The sequence below is a fragment of the Chiloscyllium plagiosum genome, chromosome 2 (genome assembly GCF_004010195.1).
Source record: "Chiloscyllium plagiosum isolate BGI_BamShark_2017 chromosome 2, ASM401019v2, whole genome shotgun sequence".
Lineage (NCBI taxonomy): Eukaryota > Metazoa > Chordata > Chondrichthyes > Orectolobiformes > Hemiscylliidae > Chiloscyllium > Chiloscyllium plagiosum.
Genome location: NC_057711.1, coordinates 13,815,272 through 13,838,154, shown reverse-complemented (window position 1 = coordinate 13,838,154; position 22,883 = coordinate 13,815,272). Strand labels below are relative to the sequence as shown.

The following is a 22,883-nucleotide window of genomic DNA, read 5'->3' as shown; positions in this document are numbered from 1 at the left end:
AAAGGGATCGCTGTAGAATACCAGGATTTACAAAACGTGTTCAGTAAATGTTTATCATGTGTTGATGGGGTATGGGACGTGGGTTGGGCCAGCATTTATTACCAATAGGTTCATGAATGTCCTTCAAGGAACGGAATCTGCTGTCTTTCCCAGGTCAGGCCTGTGTCTGGATTTGGTTCGACACAATGTGGTTAATTGTTTGAGCTGAATCTTGCATTGCTTTGTTGGTGTACAAGTTGCCTCAGGATTTTTGGAGAGACTCCCGCTGTGAGGACAAGTGAGACTTCTCACTTCATCTTACCAAATGCACATCATTACCTACCCCGTTCCTGTGGCATCCCGCACATCCAATTCTATCCCGATTTTACCAAGGGCTATTCCTGAAACAACTCACCACTCACCAGGAAACCACTGAAAGACCAGGATCCCATGTGCCCTCACCACATTCAGTGCAGACGATTGTTAAATAAAACCTGAAAGAACTGTGGATGCTGTAAATCAGAAACAAAAAGGGAAGTTGTTGGAAAAGCTCAGCAGGTCTGACAGCATCTGTGAAGAGAAATCAGGATTAATGTTCCGGGTACGGTGACCCTTCCTCAGACTATTGTTACACTGACATGAGAGATGATGTCAGCACCATTGGGTGTTGCACAAATAATGGTTCATCTTTGGCCAACATTCACCTCTTTCTAAGTCTGTGACAATTAGCATCTGCATCATTGAGGAGCCAGTGTTCAATTGGCAACACCAAAGGCAAGGTGCCAATTACTCTGACCCAGCAGATGACCCCTCTCCATGTGTGCTCTGCGTGGTTTGCAAACGGATGATGAAATGACTGCAAATTAAATGTAACTGGAGTTTGCAAACACCTGCTTCATGTAATTGATCCTTCAATGTCCTGGCATCCAGTAGAGGTGGATCCCAGGCTTTTACTGTCAGAGTGACATTGTCCCCATCTATCCTGGGTCACTGGCCCAGCCATTTCCCAGTTTCATTTCATATTTAGAGAGTGGTAAGTGCTGGCAGGGAATGCAATTCACGGTGGACACTGTCAGCATTGGGCTCTGCCAGATCACTAGGTACACGGTTTCACACCTCCATGGCCCCTTTATACCTCACACTACCTGACAGACCCTGTCCACACATTTTCAGACGTGAAGCCCCACCACAATGAACTTCACCAATGACTGTCCTGCCTGCCCCGAGCCCTGACATTACACCTCAGTGATGTCTACTCTGCCCCTCTACATTCCCCCAGTAGAGGCCATGAAGGTGGTCACTGACAACGTGAGCCACTCCCCCACCCCATGGCCTGACATACCCTCCGGTGCTGATCCATATTCATCCCCCTCCCCCCATACACCTTGAGATGCCCTTGCCCGATCATCATTCTTGTCCCAACCTCCACAAGTCCCTCTGCCTTTCCCCACCAGGCCTCAACTCCCCCACCCCTTTCAGCAATGATTCCATCTCTGTGCCTCCTGAACAATCAATGGACCAGTCCCCAGGACCGTATTCACCCCAAAATCTCTGAGTGACTTTGACTGACAGCCCCCGGAACATGACTGGTCAGACCCCTAACCACTCCCGGAGTAACAACACGAGGTTCTCCTGACTGAAGCTGCTGGCCCCACAGCACTGACTGTCACCCTTTCCCTGAACTGCAGGCAGACAGATTTGCTGATGGTGCCTGGCCTGAGCAGGTGACTCCGTCATTTGAACAGACTGAGGTCCAGCCCCCACCCAGTTTCTGACAAGGCCATCTAGTTGAAAAGACATGCAGTGTGTTTGCTTGTGTGGGCAGCTGGCACATGCTGCAGTTGTCAGAGTGAAGTCTCCAATTGTGCCTTAAGATGTCACTGCATGTTGAATAGATCCTGGCATGGTAAGGAGCTGGTGAACCTGTGCGGAAGAGCCTGTCAAAACAGCAGTAATGAGAGCCTTCAGCTCTGGCTCAAGCAGCAATGCACTAACTGGCATGGCCAGGCACAGCACAGTAAGGCCTGGCAAGGAAAGGAAAGGAATGGATACTGTGAGCATGCAGGTTGGTGCTAACCAAGCACGTGCTGAGAGAACAACAAGCGAGCAACCCTGAGATCAAAAACAAGCAAAGAATTGCAAGCGCTGGAAATCAGAAACAGAAGCAGAAACTTCTGGAGCTAGACTGGCAGCATCTGTGGAGAGAAAGCAGAGTTAATGTTTCAGGTATAGTGATCATTCTTCAGAACTGATTGCACATAGGAAAGGGTTGGTGTCTACACCAAAGAAGGGGTGGAGGGAAGGAGATGGAGTAAATGATAGCTGGAGATAAAATCCAGAGAGAGAGAGATATAGTTGGGCAGACAAAAGAATGGGCAATGGTCAGCCTGAGAGAATCAAGAGCTGCTGATGGGGACCACTAGTGGCTGACAATGGATTATTTGAGATTGCAGCCCACGTGGTGATAAGGCCTGGTATGTGGTCCCTGATCCAATCTGTGAGCTGGGTACCTATTACTCTGCACAAACTGTCCCTGCAGTAACCTTTCAATGTTAGTTGCCCTCAATGTGGGTCTGTGCTTCCAACGTGACCCGTCAATGTATCGGAGAGCTGCCATGAAGATGGAGAGGGGCTGGTAAATGTCGGGATGCCAATATCTGTGGATGATGGGTGTGTGTGGATGATGCCTGTGGGTCATTCCCTGAGACGCTGTTTGGTGATGAGCAACATGGAGGCTCCTCACAGCCAGCGGTGAGCTGAAGCCTCCAGGTACCTGCTCTGTCCTCCATGTCGAGGATTCATGATATCTAACTTGCTCGGCATGTTTGGTAGCTGAACGTTAATCAGGAAGGTTCGGGCAATAGTAAGACATTTAAAAAGTTATAATGCCCCTTAATTCCCAATATGCTCCTGCCCAGTGAGAGACCTGCCTCACTGCTCAGCAAATCCATAAAAGATGCAGCGAGATGCTCCCGATACCAGGATAGACCTCAGCACACACTTTTCATCTGATTCCACCACAAATTTGATCTTGGCTCATCACTCAGGCCCCTGTAAGATTCTGTGACACTGGGGGTAGACCTAAAAGAACCTGTGGTCACTATTCAAAGTTCTCCCTTACATTTTAGTCAATGTTTATTCATGAACTGACATCAGTACCTGTTTGTTGGCACAATGCTGTTTGTTGGGAAATGAAGAGTGAAGCAGACTGAATGAATTAAATGTATCTTCAAACTTAAATCCGAAGCCAATAAATTGGCTGAAACAGGTTACAATCTGAAAAACAATAATTGTTCCTTTCTGGGTCAGAGAGATGGAGTGATCAACATCATTAGCAAGATATGATTAGATCACCTACAGTGTGGAAACAGGCCCTTTGGGCCAACAAGTCCACACCGACCCTCTGAAGAGTAACCTGCCCAGCCCTATTTCCCTCTGACTAATGTACCTAACACTACGGGCAATTTAGCATGGCCAATTCATCTGACCTGCACATCTTTGGACTGTGGGAGGGAACTGGAGCACCCGGAGGAAACCCACGCAGACACAGGGTTTATGTGCAAACTCCACACAGACTGTTGCCCGAGGCTGGAATCGAACCTGGGACCCTGGTGCTGTGAGGCAACAGTGCTAACCACTGAGCCAGCATGCCACCCATATGAATGTATATTTTTTTGATTTCTTAATGTGTACTGAGTGATCCAGAAAACCATTATTAAAAACATCCTCAACGCACCAGGGTGTCCAGCTCAAAATGTCCAGGGGAAATAGGATAAGCAATGAAAGCTGAACCACATTAAAGAAAAGACACCGATAGAGATACATAATATTTATGTAAACTACATTGACAGACCACAGGCATACGTCAATATCATATTACACCTAGATGGATCTTTTTACATCTCACTGAGGTAGCATTTTGGAAATCAAGCCTCACTATTCCCAAGGTCGTCACAAAAGTTGGGAGATTTTATAGAAGTTCACAAAATTCTCCACTTCAACTGAGTTTTCGACCCAGATTGCCAAGAAGCACAGACTACGTTTCTGGATTTACAAAGATTACTATTTTTCACAAATAAATAGATGCGAATTCCAGAGAAATAATGACAAACCATTGACACTTGTTAAAACTCTAAGATCCTCATGAACGAATTCCCCTTAAGTGCGCACACATACACATACAGACAGGAATGAAACATTCATCTTTGATTTGAAGGAAAACACAGAAAGCAGTTTCAGTGGTCCCAGTTCACAGGATCTGCTGAGATGATGCTTGTGATCAGAATGCTACTTCCTTCTCTTTCTCCATCTTCCATGTGCAGATGTTGTCATTGGTTTACACGAGACACAGGGTGGCTTATAATTGGCCTGACTTATTTATCAAAGGTCAGAGCTTATTGCAACTGCTAAAAGAAAAGAAAATAAGCTCAGTGTCCTCAGAGTTAAAGTTTTATTGCAGGTAACAGAGCTGATGATGATCAGTTCCTGAACTGGTGATGGCTTGATGGCTTCTCCCAATATTGTTCACATCAACACAAGCTGTTCAGTTACCTGGGAAGCAATCACATCATTGCTGGCAGCACAAAGTTTTTGTCATTGATTACTAGTCATTAGTACAAAGGCCAATCAGATACTTGTTGCCAGCTGAATCTCCATTTGTACACGCCCTTGTCTCCAGCTCGTCTGCACCTTCTGCTACGTCTGACCCAGCAGCTGTGTAAACAGTACTTACAATGAGTGTCAGGATACTTGCTTTCAAAAACATACAGTATTCCTTAAACAATCCTTGGCTTTCAAACAATTCTAATCCATCTCCGTCTAGAAAGATAAAAAGACACAGACTTTATAAAATATAAAAACTTTTGAAGAATATTTATGTCAATTTTAGGAGCTGGTGAATCCCATGATGCTCCTTGAATTTGATCTGGGAAGCAGTGTAGCCTCAGTTACACAGGTTCATTACTTACAGTAAATACTCACTCCTAATGTGTGTTCATAACAGCTGCATAGGTTACATCCGCTAGAAAGATACAGAAATCAGAGCTGATTATAATTATAATTTCAGATTCAGGGTAATTACAGGAAAATGGCAAATTTACCCAAACATCAGTCCTTTCAGTGTCAGCGTAATTACAGGAAAGGGAAATATTTACTCCAACAGTTGAACATTTTCCCCCTAATTCTCATAAACACATTGGCAGAGACAAGCTTTCTGACTGACAGTCAAGTACCATCTAACGGGATTGGTGCAGAAAAGCAACACCCCAATGAAGACAGGCAGGTTGACCAACCAATGACAGCAGCATTGTGGTGTGGGAATGAAGCCTGGAGGTCATATGATCAAATCTCCATGAGCCAGCCACCTTGGGTTTGGACTCTAATAACAAGAAATAGAATTACCCAGTCCCAACTGGCACTGTCCCAAACTTGGGAGAATGGGCTACAGAGGCTAGAGAAGGTGGAAGTGGAAAGGGAAAGGGAGATTAGGATTTTGAAAGAAAAAACTGACTCACTGTCTTCTGATTCCGCAACTAAGAGACTCTTATCACCTTGAAGTGAAAGAGAACAGCCTGTTAGTGAGGAGGATGTATTTTAAATGTTTAGAAACATCACTATGTGGAAAAAGTATGTAGCTGGTTACCTTTTCTGTTGCTGTCAAACACGATGCTGGCATAGGTACAGGAGTCAGGCTGAGCTGTAATACAAACAGTATCCACTCTGAAACTGACTTACTGCATTAGCTTTCTGACTCTAGAATCAAAGAATCTAACAGCAAAACAGAATCCTGCATTTACTTCACAGCTTTACCATTGGAACATGTCTGACGAGCTGTTTGAGAATCAGACATCAAACCCTATTCGGAGTTATTTGGACAGGTGGTGTTCCAACACGCATGTCTTAAGGAGCGACTTAAGAGGGGGAAAGAGCGTTGGAGAGGTTTGGACAGAGATTCTCACAGTCTTGGAGATTGAAAGTTAGATCCCAGTGATGTTACTATTACTGTCCAGTGAAACCACCACCACACATCTCTCTCTAATGACCAGTCTGCCATGTGGAACCTTGCTAACATCCATGTTGATGGACAATGTACAAGACCCAATCGATCATCCTTCATTACTCCTTTAAAAATTCAGTCAATTTTGTCACACACAGCTGTCCTTGAACAAATCAATACTGAGGGAATGCTACTGCGTGGGCCTCACACTATGAAGCAGCTCATCAGGGGAGAATTCATGGTCACCTAAAACTGAACTGGGAGTTCCCATCTGGAGTTAATCTCTGACAGTGAGCAGGCACAAATCCTAGGAGTTGAACAGTTTCCAATGCTGCATCAAACACTCCTACTTCATTTGCCGAGAGGTGCAAGGGACGAGCAAAGGACTTCTGGTAAGGTGAGTATAAAACATTTTTCTTTGAACAGAGTGACGAGGAGAGAGAGAAGAGAGAAACGAGGGCTGCTGGGAATTTTTTAAGTGGGTGAGATCTAAACCCGATACCGTAGGGCCCCCCTCCCACCCAAGTCTCCCTCCCACCCACCTCCTCTAACCTTACTAAGATTCTGTAAACTCGGAAAGTTTTCAAGTTTCTCTTTTATTTTCTTCTCTTCCTTTGTTTAGTCCTGTGCAGGCTTTCAGATTAGCGAGATATATATGCGAGAGCAGTTGCACCTGCAGAATGTGGCAGGCGAGAGACACTTCACATGTCTCTGCCGACTACATCTGCAGGAAGTGCACCCAACTCCAACTCCTTGAAAACCAAGTTAGGGAACTGGAGTTGGAGCTGGATGAACTACGGATTATCTGGGAGGCTGAGGGGGAAATTGAGAGGATGTACAGGGAGTTGGTCACTCCTCAGACACAGGGTAAGGACAGCTGGGTTACTGTCAGGGGCAGGAAAGGGAACCAACGATCAGAGCAGGGATCCCCTGTGGCCATTCCCCTCAGCAATAAGTATGCCGTTTTGGATACTGCTGGCGGGGATGGCCTTTCAGGGAAAAGCCATAATTGTCAGGTCTCTGGCACTGAGCCTGGCACTGTAGCCCAGAAGGGAAGGGGGAGAATAGAAAAGCACTAGTGGTAGGGGACTCAATAGTTAGATGGATTGACAGGAGATTTTATGGTCAGGAACGGGTCTCCTGGAAGGTATGTTGCCTCCCCGGTGCCAGGGTCCAGGATGTCGCCAATCGGGTCTGCAAGATTCTGAAGGGGGAGGGTGAGCAGCCAGAAATCGTGGTACATATTGGCACCAATGATATAGCCAGGAAACAAATTGAGGATCTGAAAAGTGACATACAGAGAGTTAGGTTGGAAGCTGAAGAGCAGGACGAGTAGAGTAGTGATCTCAGGTTGGCTACCGGTGCCACGAGAAAGTGAGATGAGGAACAGTCAGCGAATGCAGCTTAACATGTGGCTGTGAGGCTGGTGCAGGAGGGAGGGCTTCAGATACCTAGACCATTAGCATACCTTCTGGGGAGGGTGGAACCTGTACATGAAGGAGGGGTTGCACCTGAACTGGAGCGGCATAAATGTCCTGGGTGGGAGATTTGCTCGTGTGTTTCGGGAGGGTTTAAACTAGTTTGGCAGGGTGGACGGAATCAGAGCTACATATCTGAGAGGGGGGACAGTTGCAGATGGGGCAGTGACAGGGTGTAGTGAATCTATCGGGAAGATTTCTCACGTGATGAAACAAAGGGATCGGTTAAAGTGTGTCTGCTTTAATGCAACAAGTATCAGAAATAAGAGTGACGAACTTAGAGCATGGATCAGTACTTGGGGATACGATGTTGTGGCCATAACGGAGATGTGGGTTTCACAGGGACAGGAATGGTTGCTTGATGTTTCAGGGTTTAGAATGTTTAAAAAGAACAGGAGGGTGGAAAAAGAGGACGGGGTGTAGCTTTGCTAATCAGAGAGTGCATCACAGCTACAGAAACAAAAGTCGTTGAGAAAAGTTTGTCTACTGAGTCAGTATAGGTGGAAGTTAGGAACAGCAAGGGAACAGCCACCACATTGGGGGTTTTTAAAGAACCCCTAATAGCAGTAAAGAGATTGAAGAACTCATAGGCGGGCAGATTCTGGAAAAATGTAGATGTAGCAGGGCTGTTGTTATATGTGATTTCAACTTTCCCAATATCAACTGGAACCTCCTGAGTGCAGATGGTTTGGATGGAGCCGTTTTAGTCAGGTGTGTTCAGGAGGGTTTCCTTACTCAGTATGTTGACAGACCGATGAGGGGAGAGGCCATTTTGGATTTGGTACCCGACAATGAGCCAGGACAGGTGTCAGATCTTGTGGTGGGAGAACACTTTGGTGAAAGTGATCACAACTGCCTCACATTTAGCATAGCCTTGGAGAGGGAAAAGAGCAGTTACCGAGGAAATATATTTAATTGGGGAAAAGGAAATTATGACACTATCGGACAGGAGTTGGGAAGTACAGGCTGGGAGCAATTGTTCCACAGAAAGGGCACAGCAGACATGTGGAGACTGTTTAAGGAGCAGTTGTTGCAAGTTGATGCTGAATTTGTTCCTCTGAGACAGATAAGAAGGGGTAACATTAAGGAGCCTTGGATGATGAGATCAGGGGAGCTTCTCGACAAAAGGAAGAAGGCAGCTTACATAAGGTGGAAGAAGCAAGGATCTAGCACAGCTTTAAAGGATTACAGGCTTAGTGGAAAGGAGCTCAGAAATGGACTGAGGAGAGCGAGGAGGAACACGAGAAAGGATTGGCAGGAAGGATTAGGGGGAACCCAAAGGCATTTTACTCATACATGAGGAATAAGAGAATGATCAGGAAGAAGGTCGGGCCAATTAGGGATATCGGAGGGAACTTGTGTGTGGAGTCTGAGCAGATAGAGGAAGCCCTAAATGAGGTTTTTCCTTCGGTTTTCACTAAGGAAAGGGACCTTGTTGTGACTGAGAACTTTGAGGAGCTTGGATATAGGCTTGAACAGATCGAGATTGAGGAAGTTGATGTACTGGAAGGTTTGGCAAATGTTAAGATTGATAAGTCCCCAGGGCCAGACCAGATTTATCCTAGGCTGCTCCGGGAAGTGAGAAAGGAGGTTGCTAAGCCACTGGCGAGGATATTTGCCTCCTCACTCTCCACGGGAGTCGTACTGGAGGATTGGAAGGAGGCGAATATTGTTCCTCTTTTCAAGAAGGGGAAAAGGGAAACCCCTGGCAATTACAGACCAATCAGTCTTACGTCTGTGGTCAGCAAAGTTTTGGAAAGAATTCTGAAGGATAGGATTTATGACTATTTGGCAAAGCATAGCGTGATTAAAGGCAGTCAGTATGGCTTTGTGAGGAGCAGGTCATGCCTCACAAATCTTATTGAGTTCTTTGAGGAGGTGTCAAGACAGGCCGACAATGGTCAAGCAGTGGGTGTGGTGTATATGGACTTCAGCAAAGCATTTGATAAAGTTCCCCATGGTAGGCTCATTCATAAAGTCAGGAAGTATGGGATACAGGGAGATTTGGCTATCTGGATTCAGAATTGGTTGGCTGACAGAAGGCAGAGAGTGGTTGTAGATGGAAAGTATTCTGCCTGGGAGACAATGATGAGTGGGGTCCCGCAGGGCTCTGCTCTTTTTAATTTTTATAAATGACTTGGATGAGGAGGTTGAGGGGTGGGTTAGGAAATTTGCAGATGACATAAAGGATGGACGTGCCATTAATAGTATTGTGGGCTATTGCAGACTGCAGTGTGACATAGACAGGATGCAAAGCTGGGCTGAGAAATGGCAGATGGAGTTCAACATGGATAAATGCGAAGTGATGCATTTTGGAAGGTCAAACCTCGAATGCTGAATATAGGATTAAAGACAGGAGTCTTGGCAGTGTGGAGGAACAGAGGGATCTGGGTGTGCAAGTATGTCGATCCCTCAAAGTTGCCACCCAAGTGGATAGGGTTGTTAAGAAAGCATATGGTGTTTTGGCTTTCATTAACAGGGGATTGAGTTTAAGAGCTGCGAGGTTTTGCTGCAGCTCTACAAGTCCCTGGTGAGGCCACATTTGGAATATTGTGTCCAATTCTGGTCACCCAACTATAGGAAAGATACAGAGGGTTTGGAGAAGGTGCAAAGAAGGTTTACCAGGATACTGCCTGGACTGGAAAGCTTGCCTTATGAAGAAAGGTTGAATAAGCTCAGACTTTTCTCTCTGGAGAGAAGGAGGAAGAGAGGAGACCTGATCAAGGTGTACAAAATTATGAGAGGATTAGGGCATGATTGACTGGTATGAGGGGTCATAGTTTTAAGATATTAGGAGAAAAGTATAGAGGGGACATCAACGGTAGGTTCTTTACACAGAGAGTTGTGAATGTATGGAATGTGTTGTCAGTGGTGGTGGTGGAAGCAGAGTCATTGGGGACATGTAAGCGACTGCTGGACATGCACATGGATAGCAGTGAGTTGAGGGTTAAGTTATTTTATTTTACATTAGGATTAACCCTCAACCCAACAGTGAGGGACAAAGGGCCTGTTCTGTGCTGTACTTTTCTATGTTCTGTGTAATCAGGAAATCAGAACCACAGTGAAATCAGCTCTTAGAGATGTGGGGAAGTGGGAGTAATCTCAAATGATACACTTGCTCAATATAAAAGTAGTCATTGATTCAGGGTCTTCTGAAGCACTGATTGTGAATCTCTTGTTACCGTTAACAAAGACAAAATGTTCTATTAGTTTAATGATAGAATCTGAATATCAATTAGACAACAGCTCAAAACCTTTAAGGTGCAGCCATTTACCTGTTCTGTTGCTGTCAATCTCGGCATAGAGGATGGAACTGTCCTGATCTGTAACACAAACAGGAATGATAAGGGGACATTTATTGGTTGGTGTGTTGTTAGGTATCAGCAACAGCTCAGTGGACACCACATACCCCTCGGAGTTAGAAGGCTGTGGGTTCAATTCCCCATTCCAGTGGCTACAACGTAAGAACAATGCTGAGACTTCAGAGTAGTTCGAGTGGAGTGCTGCAATGTGTAAAGTGTTATCTTGTGGCTGAGATGTTAACGGTTGCACTGACCTGCTCTCTCAGGTGGGTGTGAACAATTCCACATGCATTACTTCAATGAAGAACAGAGGAGCTCTCTACTGTGTCCTTGTCACTCATCCCTCAACCCAGATCATTGTGTCCTCACCATCACTCAGCCCTCAGTCTGCATCATGAAAATACACAGGCTAACTGATTGAACACAGTGCTGTTTGTGGGACATTACAGTGCACAAATTGGTTGTTGCATTTCTACATTATAAGGAAAGAAATAACTTGCATCTAAATAATGAATAATCATAGAATCCCTGCAGTGTGGAAGCAGGTCATTTTGCCCATTGAGTCTCATTGACCCTCCAAAGAGCATCCCACCTAAATCCACTCACTACCCTTTCTCTGTAACCCTGCATTTCCTTTGTCTAACCCACCTAGCCTGCACACTACAACACAATTTCCCATGGCCAATCCACCCAACCATCATATCTTTAGACTGTGGGAAGAAACCAGAGCACCTAAAGGAAACCCACACAGACACAGGGTGGGTCTTGCTACACTATTGAATGAGATCATGGCGAGTCTAGTGGTGGTCTCAGCTCCACCTTCCTGAGTCCCATAGCCATTAATTCTTTTTTCTATCAAAGGTCTATCTGATTGTACCTTGAATGGATTCGATGGCTTACTCTCCATTGCTTTTTTGGAATCACAGACTTGTTACACTGCAGAAGGAACCATTTGATCCATTTGATCTATCATACCTACATCAGCCCTTCAAACGAGCATCATTACTCAGTGCCAATCTCCTGCCTTTTTGCCATATCCTTGTACACCACTTCTATCCAAATAATCATCCAATGGCCTCTTGAATGCTTTAATTGAACCTGCCTGCATGACATTTACAGATAGGGCATTCCCACCTCGACCAACTCACTGGGTAAACATCCTGTGTTCATTTGTACATGACTTTAAATCTATGCCCTCTCAAACCTCTTCCTTTTCCAAGAGACAACAGATTCTCCCTATCTATCAGTCCAGCTGTTTATGAATTTGGAAACCACTATCTGACCAAGAGAATTCCACGGATAGATGGCAAAGACTTTTGTCTCTGAAACAGAATACCTTTTTCCAAGGTGCCATCTTATTCTGAAACTGTGTCCCCTATTTCTAGGATCCCCCTCAAGGGGAAACATCACCTCACCCTCTGCTCAATCAAATTCCCTCAGGATCTGATATGTTTCAATAGAATTGTCTCTTATCCTTTGAAATTCCAATCGTACTGGCCCTATCTGCCCAACATTGCCTAATTTTCTTTCATTTGTAGGTGTTGCTGACTGGGTCAACAGTTATTACCCATCCCTGGTTACCCTTGAGAAGGTGGGGGCAAACTGCCTTCTTCAATCACTGCAACCCACCTGCTGTAGGTTGACCCACAATGCCACTAGGGAGGGAATTGGGAGGATTTTGACCCAGTTACAGTGAAGGAACTGTGATGTATTTCCAAGTCAGGATGGTGAATGGCTTGAAGGGGAACGCAAATGTGCTACCACTTTCCTTCTCGATGGAAGTTGTTGTAAGTTTGGAAGGTTCTGTCAGAGGAACTTTGATGAATTCCTGCAGTGCATCTTGTAGTTAGTGCACACTGCTGCTACTGAGTGTCAGTGGTGGAGGGAAGGGATGTTTGTGGACATAGTGCCAATCAAGCGGGCTGCTTTGTCCTGCATGGTGTTGAGGTTCCAGAGTGTTGTTAGAGCTGCACCCATCCAGGCAAATGGGAAGTATTCCATCACACACTTGATACGTGCCTTATTGATGATGGACATGCTCTGGAGAGTCAGGAGGTACGATTGTCAGAGCAGTATTCCTAGCCTTGAACATGCTCATGGGTCCACTATGTTTATGTGCAAGTACGGTCAAATATCTGGTCAAGGGTAACCTTAATGACACCAGGATATTGATACTGAGGCTTTCAGTGATGGTAATATTATTGAAACAATGAGGGCATTACCCATTAGGGTAATACCTTATCCTAAATGAGTTGAATCAATGTTTTTCTGAACTGTGTTTAATGTGTTTGCACCTTTTTTCAAAGAAGGAGACTATAATATACGATGTGGTCTGGTCTTTCACAGCTAAATGAGACGAGAATGTAGAGATATGGTCTCAGCAAGACTGAAGAAAACGATAATGTACAGATGTGGTCTCACCACAGCCTCTTATTACAGCTGAAGAAGACTATAATGTACAGATGTGGTCTCACCACAGCCTTTTATTACAGCTGAAAGAGACTATAATGTACAGATGTGGTCTCACCACAGCCTCTTATTACAGCTGAAGAAGACTATAATGTACAGATGTGGTCTCACCAAGGCCTTTCACAGCTGAAGGAAACTAGAATGTACATTTGGGGTCTCACCACAGCCTCTTATTACAGCTGAAGGAGACTATAATGTACAGATGTGGTCTCACCAGGACCTTTTACAGCTGAAGGAGACTATAAGGTACAGATGTGGTCTCACCAAGACCTTTTACAGCTGAAGGAGACTATAATGTACAGATGTGGTCTCACCACAGCGTCTTATTACAGCTGAAGGAGACTATAATGTACAGATGTGGTCTCACCAAGACCTTTCACAGCTGAAGGAAGTCCTTCTTTTTTTAGTATTCTATTGCCCTTGCAATAAACACTAACCATGTGATTCATGTACCTAGATTCCTCCGAACCTCATATTTCTGCAATTTGTCTCCATTTCAAAAGTACACCGCTTTTTCATTCTTGTGGGCAACATCACATTCTCTCACAATGTACTATAGTCTGCCAAATTTTTACCCAGTCAAGAGTGTGGCGCTGGAAAAGCACAGCAGGTCAGGCAGCATCCGAGGAGCAGGAGAATCGATGATCAGGATGAATCAGGATGGGTGTCTTATGCCTGAAAAAAAACATTGATTCTCCTATTCCTCGGATGCTGCCTCATCTACTGTGCTTTTCCTGTACCGCACTCTCAACTCTGATCTCCAGCATCTGCAGTCCTCACTTTTTCCAAATTTTTACCCATTCACTTAAACTCCTGATACAGTTTGCAGATGCTCTAACTCCTCTCAACAACTTGTATTCTTCCATACATTGATGTCATTGGAAAAAATGTAGTGAGCATTCCATGCATCCGGCCCCCGCACTCATTATCACTGACAGAGATTGTAAAACATTGAGGACCAGGCACTAATCTCTCATTACAGATTGCCAATCCAAAAGCGATCTATATTCACTGCTTTTTGTTTGCTATTCAAACCTTTATTCATGCCACCATGTTATCCCTGCCCATGTGCTCTTATCTCAATCTTTGATTGGATCTCAATCTTTGAGTGGCACCACATTTGAACATTTAGGTACATCCTATCTACTGGTTTCTCTTCATCCACATTGATTGATACTTCCTCAAAAACATTAATAAATTAGTTAAACACTGTTTGCAATCTTATTGACTGTGCTGACCTGATGTTGAGATCCCCGACTATCACAGAGGTACAGAATCACAAATTCGTTATGTGGCAAAAGTAAACCATTCAACTATTTTGTTTGTTGGCTGTTCGAATATTTTGACTTAGTGCCTAATTGCATTTTCCCTATAATTCTTTTTCCGCCTAGTCATCCTCAATGCCTCAATTGAACCTGCCTCCACCACACTTCCAGGCAATGCATTCTACACCCTAACTACCTGTTGAGTGAAAACATATTTTTCTCATCTCACATTGCCTTCCTTTACAAAGCATTTAAAACTGTACCCTTGGTTCCCAACGTTTCGGTCTATTGAGTTGTGATTTTATTTTTGCATCCCACCATTCTTTAAAACAGGTTTTAAGTTTGCTATTTCCCAATCTATTGGACTCTTTCAGAAGAAATTTTAGGAAATTCTAACTAACACATCTACTATCTCAGCAGACATTTCCTTTAACACCCAGGGTTCAGATGATCTGGAATTGTCTGTCATAAGGGTTCATAGTTTGCCCAACACCTTCTCTTGCTCTGGTGGTGGTGATTTATTTTTTTAAGTTCTTTCCTCTCTGCTATCCTGGACTATTTGTCAGGACAATAACAGAGAGAGCTGGATGAGCTCATTTTTATGGAACTCCGCTGCTTTCATTCTGTTGCTTTCAATGTTGTGAAACAGTGTATCTGGATTATCACCTGGGTAATGAAAGTGACAGTCTGCCCCTGAATATCTATTCAAGAGTGGCACCGCGGCTCAGTGGTTGGCACTATTGTCTCACAGCGCCAGGGACCTGGGTTTAATTCCAGCCTCAAGAGACACTGTGTGGAGTTTGCACATTCTCCCCAGGTCAGCATGGGTTTCCTCCGACAATCAAAAGATGTGCAGGTTAGGTGGATTGACCTGCTAAATTGTCCATAGTGTTCAAGGGATGTGCAGGTTAGGTGGGTTGCCCATGGGAAATGCAGTGTTACAGGAAGAGGGTGGAATGCTCTTCAAAGGGCAGTGTGGACTAGATGGACCAAATGGCCATCTTCCATACTGCAGAGATTCCATGGATTTGCACTGTGTCAATGTTTCACACTACCTATGTTACATTGTCAGAAATGGACATTGATCAGTCAGTTAGAGTACAGTCAGTACCTGGAATAGTTGTTTGTTGGACCTGATCAGTCGCAGGAATGCTGGATGGTCCTGGATCATTCCTGAAAAACACACAAGGAACATGAATATTCCAAGGAAACTCTCCCAGGTCACAGAAAGGAGCATTCAGTTTGTACATCAATCTCCAGGAATAGATTCCAAACACAGTTAATCCATTGAACCTTGCTAAAGATCACAGGTACTCAGATGTAGACACAATCAGAAAAGTCATCCTTGAATAAATTGTCATGAGAAACAGTTTTGCCTTGGCATCAGAATATGGCTGGTACCCAGGGAACCCAAGGTGTAGTCAGCAGCTGTAACACAGGGAGGGGCGTGCAGACACTGTCAGGAATCACAGTGACAGATCATTCCAGGCAGCTCTGGCTCAGCTTGGAGCAACTAGTCACAGGGCGGGGAGGGAGGGTGTTGGAGATGACGGGAAAGTTCCTGCAGGGGCTTCTCATCTGACATTACACATCTGGGAAAGCTCGGAAAGTGGAGCATTCGACACTCACTGGAGGTGTTTACATTTGATCTTCCCCTCCATTAAGCATTCATTGCAACTCGAAGAGTCCACAGGAATAAAAATAAGCAACAACTTCTGTCTTACCCGAGGGTGAATTGCAGGTTATTTTGGAAAGGGAAATCTCAAATGAACCTGAAGCTCAAAATTTACAAGCATTAGACAAATGATTATCGAAACAGAAAAACTAGGAGCAGGAGTAGGCCATTTGGACTTTTGTGCCTGCCATATTATCCAATATGATCTTGGCTGATCCCCTATCCCAATGCCAAATGCCCTCTTTTTTCCTCATATCCGTAGATGCCTTTAAAATCTAAAAATGCATTTTTTAAAACATATTCAGTAACTTGGTCTCCATAGCCTTCTCCAGTACAAAATTTCACAGATTCATTACCCATTCAAGAATGGAAACTTTCCTTCATCTCAGTCCGAAATGGTCTACCTCAAATTCTGAAACTCTGGCCCCAGTCTAGATTCCCAGCCTGGGGAAACATCACCCCTGCATTTAGTCTGTGCAGCCCTGTTAGAATTTTATATGTTTCAATCAGATCCCCCCTCATTCTTCTAAACCTTAGTGAATATCGGCCTAGTTGAACCAATCTCTCCATGATAGACAGTCCTGCCATCCCTGTATCAGCTCAGAACTCTGCATTCCCTCTATGACTATCATATCCTTCTTAACCAAGAGAGGACAAAACTGCACATAGAGCCATAGAGCCGTACAGCCCAGAAACAGACCCTTCATTCCAACCAATCCATGCCGAACATAATCCCAAAATAGTCTAGTCCCACCTGCCTGTTTCTGGCTCATATCCTCCCAAAATCTTTCCTATTCATGTATCTATCCAAATGTCTTTTAAATGTTGTAATTGTACCTATATCCACTACTTCCTCAGGAATTTTATTCCACATGCGACCCATTCTCTGTGTAAACAATTTGCCTTTTATGTCATTTTTAAATCTCTTTCCTCTCACCCTAAAAAATGTGTCCCTTTGTTTGAAATCCGTCCTTCGAGGGTAAAGACAACTGCCACATAATATGTCAGGTGCAGTCTCTCCAAAGCCCTGCACAACTGCAGTAAGCCATCCCTGCTTCTGAACTCAAATCATCTTGCAATGAAGATCATATCTCAATTGCTACATTGTCTGTCTACTTTCGGGCTTATGTCCGAAACGTCGATTCTCCTGCTCCTTGGATGCTGCCTGACCTGCTGCGCTTTTCCAGCAACACATCTTTCAGCTCTGTCTACCTTCAGTGACTGGTGTACAAGGACTCCCTTCGTACATCAATGTTTCCAATATATTACCACTTGAATTATACTCTACATTTCTATTTTCACAAAGTATATAATTTCACTTGTAGCCATGTTGTACTAGAACATCAACCTGTCATTTACCTCTTAGATTAGATTACTTACAGTGTGGAAACAGGCCCTTCGGCCCAACAGGTCCACACCGCCCCGCCAAAACGCAACCCACCCATACCCCTACATTTACCCCTTACCTAACACTACGGGCAATTTAGCATGGCCAATTCACCTGACCTGCACATCTTTGGACTGTGGGAGGAAACCAGAGCACCCGGAGGAAACCCACGCAGACACGGGGAGAACGTGCAAACTCCACACAGTCAGTCGCCTGAGGCGGGAATTGAACCCGGGTCTCTGGCGCTGTGAGGCAGCAGTGCTAACCACTGTGCCACCGTGCCGCCCACTTGGTTTGTTCAGATCCCTTTCCCACTCTGAGTGTTTGAGCAGATCACATTTCCACTCTTTTTCGTTTGAGCAGCTTCTTAAAAGGACAAACCACATTAATCAATTCATCACCATGGGGCTTCATTCTGTCTGTGAACAAGAGGTGTTCAATTCAACTCTGAACCACAGCATTTCTACCACCATGTTTATATCAATTGCCAATTAGCCCTACCTTTTCAACGATGTGGTCTGCTCTATTTTCTGTGTGTACCCTAAGGAGATAAAAATGATTAGTAAATATTTAGTTCAACCATGAACAAATAAGCTGCACAGTGGAAAGGTATTTTCAACAATATGTAATCATTGTACATTTAACGTATGAATGGGTCTAGAATTTTATGACAGCTAGATTCTCTTAATCAAGAGTGACCTATGTATGTCAATCTGATATCAATTATTAGACAAGCCAGATTCCCAATAGCAGGAAATTGACCCTAAACACCTAACGCCAGACCAGTTGGTCTAATGTCAGTTCACTCTATATTTATTCTTTTCTATTTTCTGCACACCCTCCTCGAACTTTGATTTAAAAAGGCTTGTTCATTTCGAAAGAATCCTGTCACGCAGAAAGGGCTCATTCAGCATATTGTGTCAGTGTCAGCTCTTTGAAAGATCGAACCAATTAATTCTATCCCCTCAGCCATTCTCCATGATCCTCTAAAAGTGTAATGCTTTCATAGTTACTATTGAATCAATATCTCTTTCAGGCAGTGCATTCTAAATCACAGCTTATAGAACCCTTTCTTTCGTTCATGGATGTGGACAAGGCCAGCATTTATTGCACTTTAACTGAGTGGTTTTCCAAGGCATTTCAGAGGCCAATCAAACATTGCATCTGAATTCACATGTAGGCCAGATTGGGTAAGCACAGCAAGTTTCCTTTCCTAAAGGACATTAGTGAGCCATTTTGGTATTAATGACAATTCTCATATACTCAGCATTAGACCTATTTTCAATTCAAATTCAAATTCGACCACCAGCCGTAGTGAGACTCTCTAGATTACTAATTCAGTGCCAATACCAGTCTACCACTGTGTCCGCAAGAGGCAGTAAAGAATAGATGGAAAGAGTACATCAAATACATCTGTATAATAGAGATAGCAAATAAACAAACTAGAATCAGACAAAACACAAATATTTTCCAGATGATTTCAGACCTGATTTCTGCAGTGGGAGAAAGTGAGGACTGCAGATGCTCAAGATCAGAGTCGAAGAGTGTGGTGCTGGAAAAGCACAGCCCATCAGGCAGCATCTGAGGAGCAGGAGAGTCGATGTTTCGGGCATAAGCCCTTCATCAGGAATGAGGCTTATTCCTGATGAAGGGCTTATGCCTGAAACGTCGATTCTCCTGCTCCTCGGATGCTGCCTGATGGGCTGTGCTTTTCCAGCACCACACTCTTCGACTCTAATTTCTGCAGTGTGAAATTTTAAGAACTGTAAAAGAACAGAAATCAAGAAAAGCAGAAAGGTGCAAAGGAATCCCTGCAGAAATGATTAATAGTGGTGCAGTGAAAATGTCCCTGCACTAGTACAGTAACTCAGAAGCTTCAGGTAATTCAGCAGACGAGGTTTTGTATCGTACCATGGCAGATGGTGAAAATTTAATTCAATGAAATCTGAAATTAAAAACTAGTCTAATAGTGACCATATAAGGACCGTTGGGTCTTGTAAAAAGCCATCTAGTTCACTGATGTCATTTATGGAAGGAAAACTGCTGATTTTACTTGGTAAGACCTACATTTGATACCCTCCAGTCTGAGGGCAATATGATTAACTCTGAGCTGCAATCCGAAATGACTAAGCAAACCACTGGAATTAAAACATTAACTCTGCTTTCCGCCCACAGATGCAAGCAGACCAGCTGGGTTTCTCCAAAACCTGCTTTTTTTTTAACAAGCCACTCATATTAAGGGTAATTAGGGATTGGAAAAAAATGCTAGCCCAACCAGTGACATCCACATGCCATGAATGTACAAAGCAAAAATGATTAACTCAAGTGGGTGGAAAGGAAAACAGCTGGAAGTGTTTTTGAGCACAGCGTATTACCAGTTGAGAAACAGTGACGGCTGCAACTTTGATTACTCAAACAACTAAGTGAATGAAAAAGACCTTGGCAGGGTGATTGGAAGCTAAAGAAAGTAATTACATCAGCTGTGATCAATTCAGTTTTAGGACTGATTGTGGAACGAGAGAAGTTATGATGGTGATGAGACTTCAAAGTTTGTGAGAAGATTTGTAGCTCGGGTGCTCGTTGCTGTGGTTCTGTTCGCCGAGCTGGAAGTCTTTGTTGCAAACGTTTCGTCCCCTGTCTAGGTGACATCCTCAGTGCTTGGGAGCCTCCTGTGAAGCACTTCTGTGGTGTTTCCTCCGGCATTTATAGTGGCCTGTCCTTGCCGCTTCCGGTTGTCAGTTTCAGCTGTCCGTTGTAGTGGCCGGTATATTGGGTCCAGGTCTATGTGCTTGTTGATGGAGTTGACTCATCCACAAACTCCATCAACAAACACATAGACCTGGACCCAATATACCGGCCACTACAGTGGACAGCTGAAACTGACAACCGGAAGCGGCAAGGACAGGCCACTATAAATGCCGGAGGAAACACCACAGAAGCGCTTCACAGGAGGCTCCCAAGCACTGAGGATGTCACCTAGACAGGGGACGGAACGTTTGCAACAAAGACTTCCAGCTCGGCGAACAGAACCACAGCGGTGATGAGACTGTTCAGCAGACATGGACAGCTGCTTTGTGGACTGAAAAGGTTTTCGACTGGTGAACTGACAGAAGTTAAAAATCCCACAACACCAGGTTATAGTCCAACAGGTTTAATTAGAAGCACTAGCTTTCGGAGCGCTGCTCCTTCATCAGGTGATTGTGGAGGAAACAGTTGTAAGACACAATTTACAGTAAAAGATTACAGTGTGATGTAACCGAAATTATACATTGAAAAATACCTTGATTGTTTGTTAAGTCTCTTATCTGTTAAAATGACCATGTTAGTTTCATTTCTTTCATATGTAAATCGCAAAACCTTTTTTGAAGTTACATTCTCAGGTGAACTTTAACAATTGGTGTCAGCCCAGATAATGTGTTGAAGGTGTTAGCCCCCTGTGTTCTGTTGTCTGTGCCATAATGTTTAGACCGATTCTAATCTAAAAAGTGAACTAACAGAACCTTACATGGATTCATGCAGTTTTTGAGCAAAGTACAATGTAACTCTGCAAGTACAAATTCACCTCACAAACGTACATGTGTATGTGTGCAAAGTGTGACAAGGATGACAGAAATGATTCATAACAATGTTTCCAGAATGAGGAACTTTGGTTATGAAGGTAGATTGGAGAATTTGCTACCGTTTTCCTTATAGAAAAGGAGAAGAACTTCGATGTATTAAAATCACATCTAAGAAACTTTCCACTCATGAAAGAATGGTGAACAAGAGGGCATAGGTTTAAACCAGATGATCAAAGATGCACAAGTGACGTGAAATAAAACACACTGGAATGCAAGGCCTGAGATGTGGTGGAGGCAAGTTCAACTGAAATATTTAAAACAGTAGCAACTATTACCCAAATCGAAAGAATATGGGGTGTGACAGGGAGCAGGCAGGAGTGTGACTCTAAGCGAGCTGCACATTTAGAGAACCAGTGTGGACACAATGGGCTGAATGACCACCCTCTGCCCTGTAAGGATTCTGCGATTCTTCAAATTTTCAGAACTTAGGGTCTAGACAGCAGAAAGCACAGCCACCAATGGGGAAAGAAAATGAATGTATAAGAAGCTTGAGTTGAACAAAAGAGGTAGAAAGTGAGGGCTGCAGATGCTGGAGATCAGAGCTGAAAAATGTGTTGCTGGAAAAGCACAGCAGGTCAAGCAGCATCCAAGGAGCAGGAGAATCGACATTTTGGGCATGAGCCCTTCTTCAGGAGTTGAATAAAGACAGCTTTGGAGGGTTGAAGAGCACAAAAGTGTTACCGGTATAGGGATGGCGAAGCCATGAAGATAAGATAAGGCTCATCAGCACTGACATAATTTAACTCATGGGTCCGAGGCCTCTAATATGTCAGTGTGGACTTGTTGGGCCGAAGGGCCTGTTTCCACACTGTAGGGATTCTAAAAATTCAATTCATGTTCCTGCAGTCGTCACTTTCTCCCATCCTGCATATTCAGTTTGATCAGGGCAAAGGTAGGTCATGGGGATAGCCCCAAATATAAATCAGTGCCTGAGCATTGCACCCACTGCACAGACCTGAAGAGGAGCCTATATTACATTGTCGGAGCAAATTACTACAGATGCCGGAATCTACTGCAAACAATAAATGCTGGAGATCACAATGGGTCTGACAACATCCATGGAGGGACAGCAAGCTACCGTTTCAAATCTAGATGACTCTTCATCAGAGCTGAAGTGAAGTGTGGAGGGGGCAGCACTTATGCTATAGTTGGGGGGGGAGCTGTGGGGTTTGTAATTCTGGAGGAGAAAGGATGTTGATAGTTCAGATTAAGTGATCAGAATGCGAATCAGAAGTACCAATATCCTTTATCTCCCAGCATTCCACTCTAATCCACCCCCACCACATATTGCATAAATGCTGCTCCCTCCTCAGTTCACTTGAGCTGTAATTAAGTCATCTAGACTTGAAATGTGAGCTTACTTTCTGTCCATGGATGTCACCTCAGCCGCTGTGATCTCCAGTATTTTTTGTTTTCAGTCCATGTTACCGTTCTACGCCTAGAGACAGCTTTGTTACTCAGACAATCTGAGCTACAATGTCCATGCCTTTGTCCAGCAAACTCTCTAAATCAATCTTAACAATAAAAATGCATAAGAGCATCAAGCTGAGTTACAGATTCCTTTCTGTTCTGTTGAGATTCTGTATCGTGTCTGTTGGGATTCTGTCAAATGGCAGTGGATGAAATTACGTTTTTGAAGAATTGAGATTTGACAGTGATGGGAGTAGAATGGGGATTGAATCATCATAGTTCAATAGAATGGGTTTGAATGGA

General features: G+C 44.1%; 1 protein-coding gene across 5 annotated transcripts in view; it reads right to left on the bottom strand.

Annotated features, from left to right (window-relative positions):
* Positions 1-3,793: 3,793 nt before the first annotated feature.
* Positions 3,794-22,883, bottom strand: part of LOC122557088 — a 73,336-nt gene continuing 54,246 nt past the window's right edge. For 3 of the 5 annotated variants that reach the window (XM_043704386.1, XM_043704411.1, XM_043704420.1), the window contains 7 exons: positions 18,052-18,091; positions 15,600-15,661; positions 10,728-10,775; positions 5,621-5,674; positions 5,493-5,528; positions 4,960-4,999; positions 3,794-4,692 (listed from right to left, as the gene is read on the bottom strand). In XM_043704386.1, the coding sequence (XP_043560321.1) occupies positions 4,962-4,999; positions 5,493-5,528; positions 5,621-5,674; positions 10,728-10,775; positions 15,600-15,661; positions 18,052-18,091 (278 nt within the window). In that variant the 3' untranslated portion in view covers positions 3,794-4,692; positions 4,960-4,961. Of the gene's footprint in view, positions 4,798-4,946; positions 5,000-5,492; positions 5,529-5,620; positions 5,675-10,727; positions 10,776-15,599; positions 15,662-18,051; positions 18,092-22,883 lie in introns of all 5 variants that reach the window. The other 2 variants (XM_043704392.1, XM_043704401.1) reach the window with 2 other exon arrangements.